Source organism: Diaphorina citri, unplaced genomic scaffold, assembly GCF_000475195.1.
Source record: "Diaphorina citri unplaced genomic scaffold, Diaci psyllid genome assembly version 1.1 scaffold256, whole genome shotgun sequence".
In the NCBI taxonomy this organism is placed as follows: Eukaryota; Metazoa; Arthropoda; class Insecta; order Hemiptera; family Psyllidae; genus Diaphorina; species Diaphorina citri.
The window spans coordinates 172,864-184,222 of NW_007377693.1; the positions used below are offsets into that span (position 1 = coordinate 172,864).

Here is an 11,359-nt window from a genome sequence, read left to right on the forward strand (position 1 = left end):
TCTTCCGTTGTGGTTGGCTTGCTTTGTGTTTTGCAGCATTGTTGTTTTTTTTTTATCGTTGTTTCAAAGTTTAACAATAATAGCTTGGGCTCTTATCTGTGCAACCAAAGAGCATTGTGACTTTTAAAGAAGTTCCCTCCCATCGCTGGTGACACAAGACTCCTTGATTGAAGTTTTCCGAGTCACATTTGCTTCAGAGGAACTCTTCTTTGAGGCAGAGTCTTTAAAGTCTTGCTGGAACCAAGGCAAGAGTCTATCCGAGAGCTTTCTTCTATTCCTACTGAGGAATTGAGGTCTCTTCGTCCCGAAATCGAAGAGAGAAGGACAGGAGAAAGCCAGCCCTTTCGAGAACCGATTTTTTCCCACTAGGCACGACACGATTTTTATCCGAACGACAAGTAGGAACGGGCCCTAAGAGCACCTATATGATATGTACCTAGTTCCACGATTCGGTACAGAAAGGGGCAGAGATTATAATTTTATTTTTACATTATGAAAATGGCATTTCAATAATATTATTCTTGCGAACCATATATTCTTCCGTTGTGGTTGGCTTTTTTTTAAAAAAGAAATGTCCTGGATACTAATGTAGTTGTAGTATGGGGGTTATGCCCTACCAGTGAAAAGCGTTCCATGTATCCATGTACAATTAAGACCCGTTCCTATACTTGTCGTGAGTTTCATCGAATTTCTTTTCCCAATGTCCTGTAGAGAATGTAATTAAGGTAAATGAAAGTATTCCTACTACCACTGCACACGACTTTTTCCGGCACAGATATAGTCCATCTCCGTGCTGGATAAGTGTCCGGTCGTGCATTTGATCTAATAATTATTCTAATGTAAAGTAATATGGAACTGGATGAAAAATGAAAATTGTTTTCATGATTTGATTGATTTGTTTTTGCCAAATTTCATCAAAATCGGATCGTTGTTTCAAAGTTTAACAATAATAGCTTGGGCTCTTATCTGTGCAACCAAAGAGCATTGTGACTTTTAAAGAAGTTCTGCTGTTTTTTATAGGCTTAATATTTTTTAATGCTGTAATCGTTTTGTAGCGGTTTTATCACATATGCTCCTCGTCTGTATGTTGTCCTTTTATTTGCAAACCAAATGAATCTTTTATCTAACAAAAATACTTGTATTAACAGAGACATGAGACAATATACTTATTATTTAAATTAATAACTGGTTAACTGGACATAACTGAAATATGTATTCTGTGAAATTATTGTGATTTTAATCTCCATTTTTGTTTCGTTTTAGTTATTGGGTATTCGTTTTTAAGTTTGACTTCTTTTCTTTTTCCAGATTTCTGGTCATAGTTGGACAAATTCGAAAATGATAGATACGTCTACTCCTTCCTTTGAACCGTCTTCGGATTTTGATAATTTAAAGGTAAACTTACTATAAGCTATAACTTACTATAGCCATTATTCCACCTAACTACTTTATATTAGTTCAAAACTGTATCCTTTGATCAATATGAGGAACCTTTTTGACAAGTCTTTTACGACACTATAACCCATGTTTATTAGAATTATACCATGTACGAGTCTTTTATGATTCGACGAAACTAGGGGTTCCTAACCATAGCCATTATTCCACCTAACTACTTTATATTAGTTCAAAACTGTATCCTTTGATCAATATGAGGAACCTTTTTGAGAAGTCTTTTACGACACTATAACCCATGTTTATTAGAATTATACCATGTACGAGTCTTTTATGATTCGACGAAACTAGGGGTTCCTAACCTTAAATACCAACCGTCAAGAAAAACTTATCGTTCGCATTGGTTCGAAAAATGTTAGCAATGACAAATGTCGAACAAACGAGCCCCTGTTTCTAAAACATGTCATAAATCAGGAGAATCTAAATAAAACAGCTCCAATTGCCAATGACAGTCTCAAATCCGAGTCTCAATCAGTTGCAAAACATAATCCCAATTTGAAATCAACTAAATTAGTATTACAAGCTATAATGTATAGTAATATGGAACTGGATGAAAAATGAAAATTGTTTTCATGATTTGATTGATTTGTTTTTGCCAAATTTGATCAAAATCGGACAAGGCGTTAGAGAGTTGTGACGGATAATTCGAAAAAAACTAAAAGGAAAACCCGTCAACTACATCAATTTAAAACTCAGAGCTCGCTTCGTTCGCTGCATAGATTCTATACTTGATTGAGAATGTAAAGTAATATGGAACTGGATGAAAAATGAAAATTGTTTTCATGATTTGATTGATTTGTTTTTGCCAAATTTCATTGATCTAATGTAAAGTAATATGGAACTGGATGAAAAATGAAAATTGTTTTTATGATTTTGATTGATTTGTTTTTGCCAAATTTCATCAAAATCGGACAAGGCGTTAGAGAGTTGTGACGGATAATTCGAAAAAAAAACTAAAAGGAAAACCCGTCAACTACATCAATTTAAAACTCAGAGCTCGCTTCGTTCGCTGCATAGATTCTATACTTGATTACTAAAAGGAAAACCCGTCAACTACATCAATTTAAAACTCAGAGCTCGCTTCGTTCGCTGCATAGATTCTATACTTGATTGATAGCTTGTCTGAACACTTTACTCTTGATTGATAGGAGGGCAGCGCCTGTATTATGTAAAAGTATGCTAATTAAATTTCTTGCAGAATTCAGGGCCGGTATAAGGAAAAAGCACCTACGAGTGTATCTATGTAATAAATTATTAAATAAAAGGTTTCATTTTGAATATTCTTTTTTTACTTTCTATTACCCTTACGTATAGGGAACCTATACAAGGTAATGAGAAAGTATTGCAATCGGTCCAAATTTTCAAAATAAAGCCCACCTTTTTGGCTCCGAGTGGTTCTGGTTAAGAGCTCTGATCTAACCTTCTCACCTGACTTTCAACCCGGAAGTTAAAGCCCACCTTTTTGGCTCCGAGTGGTTCTGGTTAAGAGCTCTGATCTAACCTTCTCACCTGACTTTCAACCCGGAAGTGCTGGGTTCGATTACTGTCCGGGGCGGTAATTTTCTGACCACACCCTTTCGTTCCCGGATAAGCATGGTCGTATAAGAATGCACTGTGAAGTAATGTTCCCGCAATAGTCCAGATAGTAACTGCCTAAGTGTTCCTGATGTCAATCCTGGAAAACAAACTACCTACATATACTGTCCTATACCTATCATTTATCTAGGTACTTTTTAAATTGGATGTACCTAACAAACGGGAGGTATTACTGACCTTCTGATAAAACCGTCCCAGATAGTAACTGCCTAAGTGTTCCTGATGTCAATCCTGGAAAACAAAGTACCTATACTGATGTCCTATACCTATCATTTATCTAGGTACTTTTTAAATTGGATGTACCTAACAAACGGGAGGTATTACTGACCTTCTGATAAAACCGTTCCTATACCTATCATTTATCTAGGTAGGTACTTTTTAAATTGGATGTACCTAACAAACGGGAGGTATTACTGACCTTCTGATAAAACCGTGCTGATATCCTTTTGCTATTACATAGTATATAAATAATCTGAATAAAGTATTACTCTTATACTTGTAATACTTGATGTACCTACTTGTAGTTATTACGTGATCCAAGGAATCAATGGTGCTGAATTAAATGGATTAGTACGTGCATTTATAGCTAACAGTTTCATTAGAGGTGGATTAATCGAACCTCGGGCTGGGCTAGTACGTGCATTTATAGCTAACAGTTTCATTAGAGGTGGATTAATCGAACCTCGGGCTGGGTTAAATGGTTTAATGGAGCCTTGGGCTGGGTTAAATGGTTACAGCTTTGGGCTGGAATAGAGACCTCCAGGTTAATAGGAGAACTAAGAATTATCTTCATACCTGGGCACATTTTTATGGAGGAGAGAAAAATGGTCTTCAAAGTACTTGACGTGGATATAAGAAGATTTCATTTTAGCATTTTTAGCTAATTTGGGCATTACCACTTTTTGCCGGTCTTCCGCTCTACTGAGTACAGGCTAGAGATATCGAAAAAGTTATGGGGATAGACCTCTCCTTGGTTCCTAACCTAATAGAGGGAAATCACAAAGCTTCCATTTGTTTCAGCTGTCAATCATGCCTTTGAATTTGAACTCCGAAAAGTCGAAAATCAGCCTTGGAAGGAGCGGCTCCATGACAAAACGAAGACCTCCAACGCGGCCCAGAAGCCTTCTGTGTTCCACGGACGACGCGTCCGACATTATCAACACCATCATACCCGCGCCGCCTCCAGACAAAGCCGCCAAAGAGCCGCGCGCGCCAGCGAGACCCGCGCCCAAGTTGAAAATCTCCGAACTGGCAAGTAACGCTGACCGGACGTCACGCTACGCCACGCCAACCGTGAAATCCATCAAGTCCGAAATCACGAAATCGTCGGAACGATACGCCAGAGTCGCCGACAAAACGCCGTCCCCAGCGCCGTACAAATCGCCCACCATCGTGCGGAACGAATCGCTCAAATCGCCCAAGATCTTCCGGAGCCTCATTGGAAATCGGAAGGCGGTGGAAGCCGACTCGAGTGATAACGAACATAAGCCACTCGAAGCGAAGAAGAGCGTGTCGAGTGAGGACATCAGTCAGGATTATGATGCTGGAGTCGATCACAGTTTGAAGAGGTAAGTGCCCGTTGTTTCCATTATTGGGTGGAGGAAGAGTCCAAAAATCCCAAAAGATTACCTATCCTGGCGTTAGTTGTTAGTAAATTTTCAGACTAAGATTTTTATAGACGGATGCGAGCCCAGTAGAGATTATGACTAAGTCGATCACAGTTTGAAGAGGTAAGTGCCCGTTGTTTCAATTATTGGGTGGAGGAAGAGTCCAAAAATCCCAAAGATTACCTATCCTGGCGTTAGTTGTTAGTAAATTTTCAGACTAAGATTTTTATAGACGGATGCGAGCCCAGTAGAGATTATGACTCCATTAGAAAGCATTACTAACAAATCGGCGCCTAACGATATGAGTAGTCCTAATACTAACAACTTGCGATGTTCTAGTAATGTCATGAAAAGTAACAGTTTCCCATGTTCTTCCAAAATGCTCAATAGTAATTTCACGTTCCCGAGCTATAGGAAAAGTTATCTCATAGCGATCGGCGCAGAAAATGAAATCCACAAAGATTTCAATATTAAAACCTACCCTCGAAGGAAAGAAAGAAATGATATGAATGTGAAACTTTTAGAGTTAAATAAGGAATTACCTCCTAGAAGTCCTAGCAAACAATTTCTTTCCATCTCATTTGATAATATTCACGACGGCAAACTTCTAAAAAACAATGACCTTACTGAACCCTCACCCTTGATAGTCCCATTAAATAGAAGGAAACTTTCTCAGGATAATGAACAAGCCCGATCAAGTCATTCCATCAACAAGATGATTGAGAATATATCTGCCAGGGAGATTATGACTATATGACATTCTTTATTTCATTTCCATTTCAGATCATCTGCGGCGCGGAGATCTCTGAATCTGCACCGCGACAACCACTGGTCCTCGCAGCACACCAACGAGCTGGAAAATGTCTTCAAGAAGGTCCTCAAGAACAAAACCTTCTACAGTCGTCCTGACCTAGAGGAGGACGAGCTAAAACCGGTCGCACCGAGCAAAAAATCCTTCGTGTCGGTCGAAACGATACAGAATATTCGGAGTAACCTGAAACCCGTCGAGGATAGTACTTTGAAAGTGAGTGAGGTTGAGGAGAGTGCAAGGAATGGAGTTGAAACGTCTTCGAAGCACAGTGATGCTACTCATACGCCTGTCAAGAACTACAATACAGGTAAATGGAAGAGCTTTGTTTTTTTCGACCTTTAGCTGAGGATTTTCATTTTTCTTGAGTTATTCGAAACTCTCGACTCGAGAGCTTGTACTTCAGCCTTTAGATTTTTGTAGTGAGACGAAGAGCCTATCCTCGCAATATTGTCCATTGTTGTTGTAGGGCATCGTTGTAGGTTAAAAATTAACTTTGTCCTTTTTCGTGTTAAGGAATAGTGTTTTTCACAAGTAACACCTAACAAGATCTTTCTGACTTGTTTTATGACCCTCAGGTAGTCTAGAAAACAAACAGACCCGCAACGAAGAGTGGTACAACCGAAGAAAATCGTACGGCTTCGAGCAGATGAAAGATGACTCCCAGCATACAACCGGCAACAGCGTGAAGAATATTGAGTCGTCGACTGACAGCGGTATTGCCAAGTCAAACGAAAACATCGACACCCTTGTCAAGAAGGGGATCGTCAATCCAAACAATGATCTGTTTGAAGTACGGAGAAATTCGTTGAGCAAGAACAGTAAGATCTACAATACCCTGATGAGTCTGAGAGACTCGAACAAGAAAACTGAGTTTGAAAACGGTTTGGGAGTTGTAAACCATGACAGTGTCACGGAACAGTATGGTGATAGGATACACGCCCTGAGAGAACCAAACACTGTATTCAACGGAACTTCCAAGGTGAAAGATACGCAGAACGAACCTCTGTTTATCACTATCAAACCAAAGGAAGAACATACAAGTGTCATCAACATCCCGAACAAGAACGAAATGAAAGTCGAAAGCACAATGGTTGAAGACGGAGAGTATTTCCGGAAAGTCAAAGAAATTTACGATAAAGGCGCGTGGATGGAAGACAAAAATGGTGATAGCAAGAAACCTAAAAAGGTGGAATTCTCTAAAACGGAAGTCCACTTTGAGCCCGGGAAAGTGAACATTATAGAAACAAACGAGAAACCACCGCCCACGAATAATTACAGAAGACGTAAGAAAGATCGCGCTGAGAGAAACGCAGAGCGGGCTGAACGAAACCATACTGACAAAGTAGAGAAACCTAGTGAGAAACCGAACTTTCCTGAAACAAAGTTTGGAGATGAAATGAAGAAACCCATCATTGCCCTTCCCTATGAACCTAAAGTCCACGAGGCGAAAGTTTACGAACCAATGCTCCATGATGAACCTACTGAGACGAATATAGAAATAGTCGTCGATGAAACGGAAGATGATCCAAGGAAACCGAAAAGCATTTTGAAATCGGCCAAACTTGAAGAGACTGCCAATGAGAACATTGACCAAACCAAACCGGACTTCCAGAAAATTTTGAACTCATTCAAAACAAGTGAGAGGCAGAACAGTAATGGCTCACCACCGATAGTTGACAATGGGCTGAAAGTTCGCATCTCTTCTGGTAAGTTTCTCAAGTTGAATAATGTTTTTCTCATTTGAAGTTGCATTGTTTGTAGGATAGGTTTGTTTTTAGAAGGATAAATCAAGCGTGCCAGGAGGCGCACGAACGTCAAGAGTTCGAAGTGCCGTCAATTTCAACTTGAATTTTAATCCTTTCCCTATTTATGTAATTTACACATCTAGTGCCAGGGAAAGTAGAGGAATTTTAAGGAGTGATAGTAAAAGAATTGACCATATTAAATTGCCATTACAAGCTCCGTTTCAAACAAATCTGCCAGGGAAAGTAGAGGAATTTTAAGGAGTGATAGTAAAAGAATTGACCACATTAAATTGCCATTACAAGCTCCGTTTCAAACAAATGGATTCGCATGTCATTCTGACACTTCCACTGAAAGTAGTTTGAATTTTGACGAACGTTATAGTGAAAATACAACATCAACACCTAAGAAATCCTTCGTCAAGCTTGGTTCTCTCTCTGAGAGGCAACAAAACATGGACCAACAGAATCGTCATATAATAAACAATCATTGTGATAACAAAATAGAAACTGTACAAAATGATCTCATTCCAAGTGTTCTGAGCGATTTAGAAAATTTAAGCAAATCCATCGATGAGGAAATATTCGACATACCAAATAAAGTAAAACGACGACCGTCCATCTTGGATGATGATATCTATTGTTTGGAAAGTACTGAAAAGGTTTTAAATGAACCAAGACGACATAGGACTTGTTATAAGTGTAATTATGACAAAAATAATGCTAACGTTGAAAACGAATCGAAATATAAGAGACACTCTTTCAATGGTAAATCTCGAGTAAACTTGAAAGTAAAGAGTGATGAAGAATATAGGAAAACTAATATCAAGCAAACACCTCAAGTATCAGACATGGAAGGACTGAAAAGTAAAATAAACTGCAAGAAAAAATCGGAAATCAAGAAAATAAAATCTATAGAAGACTTACAAATCAACAAACTTATAAACGCCATCAATAAAAATTGTCAGAATGGTGATCGATCTCAAAATAGTAAAAATAGCACTCGTGGATCTCATTTCAATAATGACTCATCAACTGATTCAGTATGTTGCGCAACTGACTTTACAAATAGACTCACGGGGAATGTTTTGGTTAATCAGGACATATCCAGTCAAACAATGTCCAAGAGCCTCAATGATAAATATTTGAATTCGCTGAATGCTGACGCTTTGGAGTTGGAAGTTGTGAACGAAAAGCTTTCCAATGAACTTGAGAGACTTACGAATGAGTTCAAAAAGAATATCTCATCAGATAGAACACCAAAACCTTCAACGTCCAAAGTTAAAATGCTGACGAAAGTGTTTTCAGAAAATGAAATCTACAATCTAATGAATTCGGAAAAGTCGGACGACTTTGGGGAATCTAGATATAATTTGCAATCAAGGAGTACCAACTCATCCCAGATACGGGATACTGGCGTAGCACCTATTGCAGACACGTCAGGTCAAACACGCTGTGATAATTTCAAACATGATTTCAATAATTCTAAATTTAAATTAATCAAAGCGAAAAGCTCAAAACTTATCTGTGATACATCTGCTCATACGAATGATACTCGGCGTAACAGTTTGTTACGGAATCACAAATCTAGTCCACTTTTGAACGGCGATGAGGCTGAGTTGAGTGACGATAGCTTGAAAGCTGACGAGGAAGTTCGAAATTTGTTAATGCACTCTGAAGAACGAAACAACACAGAAGTCCAGCAATGGAAGGGTGGTGCTAGCTCACACAGTATAACAACCAACCAATCCATAACTACCACGTCTAACAAAACTAATATTCAGATCTCATCAGCAACAACTAACCATATACAAGGTGGTGTATAGAATTTTTGTTATTTCTTAGTATTAGTCTAATTTTATTCTTTTAATTTTCAAAAAGGTTAGGTCTAATTTCAAGCACGAGATTTGGTGTTTAAAAATTTGGAACATTTCATGGAGGTTGACGATTTGGAAAGGCTAAGTCATCTAGAAATGGAAGCTTTATCCAAGAGTATGTACCTACACAAAAAGGTCAAAGTAACTGAGGTGTAATGCAACCCTAACCTTGCGGGAAATGCTATACGAAATGCTATTTATACAAGAGTCAATTATTAGGATGACACTATCACTGGATGGTTAAACCTGTGGGGGAAATGTTGAAAATTGGTTTTAGTTTTATTTACTGATTTATTTTTTACGTACATAGAATAGGTCTGTAGGTTTAGTTTTAATGGACTAAATATTAACTCATGTGTTTCTTCTTATTTCCAGCTAAAGATCAATTCTCTCTCAACAGTGCTGTGATGAACACCCCTAAAACTGTGACCAAGAAAGAACCAAGCAGTGAGCCTGTTCAGATAACTTCCATCGCTTTACATTACGAAGCTAAACCTTCAAAACCGAAAACATTCCAACCTGTATGTTTGGTTTATAAACCTGAAAGTCCAACGAATAAAACCAACACGGATCATGAAAATGCCAAACCCGTGCTGGAAAGTTCGAACACGAATGTCAAGAGCCATCAAAGAACACCCAAGGAAACGGTGCAGGAAAAAAATAGAGAAGAAAAATCTATTAGTGAATCTCATAACCGAGAACAAAGAATTCAAGCACACAAAATTGACTTTTTGTTTGTATTTTTTTTTTCTTCTTCTTCTTCTTCTTCTTCTTCTTCTTCTTCTTCTTCTTCTTACTTAGGATACCTGTACCTATAGGATAATTAGAAGTAGGTAGGTACCTATTTCAATATAGGTAACAACCAAATATTTTGCTTCTTTTGGTAAAACACCTACAAGATTTTTTGAAGCAGTGGATTTAAACTTTAAAAGTACGAAGATTGTAGGGTAAGGGTAAATGGTTCAATGGATTTTTCTGGGCGTTTTCAAAAGGCGGTAGTTTGGTTCTATCACTTTTTACTTTCCTTATCCTATAGGAAGGAAAGTAATGTAATCGGGTCAAAATTTCGATGGTCAGTTTTTAGTGCCAAAACACGGGTTTTCAAAAGGCGGTAGTTTGGTTCTATCACTTTTTTCAATAGCACTCTTACCTTTAAGATAACTATGACGGGATCCCTGAAATGCAAAATATTTTCTTTTTCAGATCTCTTAAATACCATTCACACTTGTTGTTTGGGAAAAAAGTCGTGTCGTGTGTAGTGTGATCACTCATTTAAATTACATTCCCTACAGGACATTCGGGAAAAAATCGGATGAAACTCACGACAAGTGTGAACAGGCTCTTAGACTTCTGAAGAGGTAGATTTGTGAACTAACAGCGCTACTAACAATTTTTTCTTCAGTGTTTTCTGTGTTCACATAAATGTTTGTGGACTTAAAATGTTTCCAATTTTTTCTATCGTACTTCATATACATACCTACCTACTAAAAAAAATGACTGAAAATCAGGACTGGTGTCATCTTGCTAGCTAGAATAGAATAAAAATGTTGGGTCAGTAGTCTTTGTGAACTAACAGCGCTACTAACAATTTTTTCTTCGGTGTTTTCTGTGTTCACATAAATGTTTGTGGACTTAAAATGTTTCCAATTTTTTCTATCGTACTTCATATACCTACCTACTAAAAAAAATGACTGAAAATCAGGACTGGTGTCATCTTGCTAGCTAGAATAGAATAAAAATGTTGGGTCAGTAGTCACATAAACGAGGAAGTTGAGATTTCATTTTCGACCCTTTTGAAAATCTCAGTGTGAATTAATAGAAAAATACATTAAAACTAATAGAAAAATCATGCTTCATAACTATGTACCTATTTCTATAGAAATTTCGCCAGACTTTGAAAATTAATCGCCAGACTTTGGTAAATGGTTAGGTAACTCGCAAAAAGAACTTCATTCTAATCGAAAGTCTATAGTCCAAAAGAAAGAAGATTATCATTTCAAATTACCGGTAAATGGTTAGGTAACTCGCAAAAAGAACTTCATTCTAATCGAAAGTCTATAGTCCAAAAGAAAGAAGATTATCATTTCAAATTACAGGGAAAAGAATATTTTTCCACACTTGAATTTATTGAAAATCTCTCGAAAACAGAAAATAAAGATGTTAATTTTTAAGTTCATGGTTATTTATTTTTGTCTAATAAAGAAATAACAATAATGCTTTCATGTTACAGTAAAACTAGAGGTGTAAATTATTTTCTAATGTCCAACATCTAAT

The 11,359-nt window shown here is 37.5% G+C and overlaps 1 protein-coding gene and 1 long non-coding RNA gene across 2 annotated transcripts in view; both read left to right on the plus strand.

Moving 5' to 3' along the window:
- The window catches only part of LOC103506712, a 73,298-nt gene extending 63,001 nt beyond the window's left edge, over positions 1 to 10,297 (plus strand). Inside the window, exons 4-11 of the mRNA XM_026821694.1 lie at positions 1,056 to 1,082; positions 1,309 to 1,395; positions 4,069 to 4,616; positions 5,439 to 5,773; positions 6,042 to 7,185; positions 7,426 to 9,023; positions 9,461 to 9,822; positions 10,289 to 10,297. Coding sequence (XP_026677495.1) covers positions 1,056 to 1,082; positions 1,309 to 1,395; positions 4,069 to 4,616; positions 5,439 to 5,773; positions 6,042 to 7,185; positions 7,426 to 9,023; positions 9,461 to 9,822; positions 10,289 to 10,297 — 4,110 coding nt within the window. The remainder of the gene's footprint in view (positions 1 to 1,055; positions 1,083 to 1,308; positions 1,396 to 4,068; positions 4,617 to 5,438; positions 5,774 to 6,041; positions 7,186 to 7,425; positions 9,024 to 9,460; positions 9,823 to 10,288) is intronic.
- Positions 10,298 to 10,653: 356 nt separating this feature from the next.
- LOC113466374 lies at positions 10,654 to 11,320 on the plus strand. The gene is made up of 2 exons (XR_003390787.1): positions 10,654 to 11,015; positions 11,105 to 11,320. It is a non-coding gene; the product is annotated as an uncharacterized LOC113466374 (long non-coding RNA).
- Positions 11,321 to 11,359: the final 39 nt, after the last annotated feature.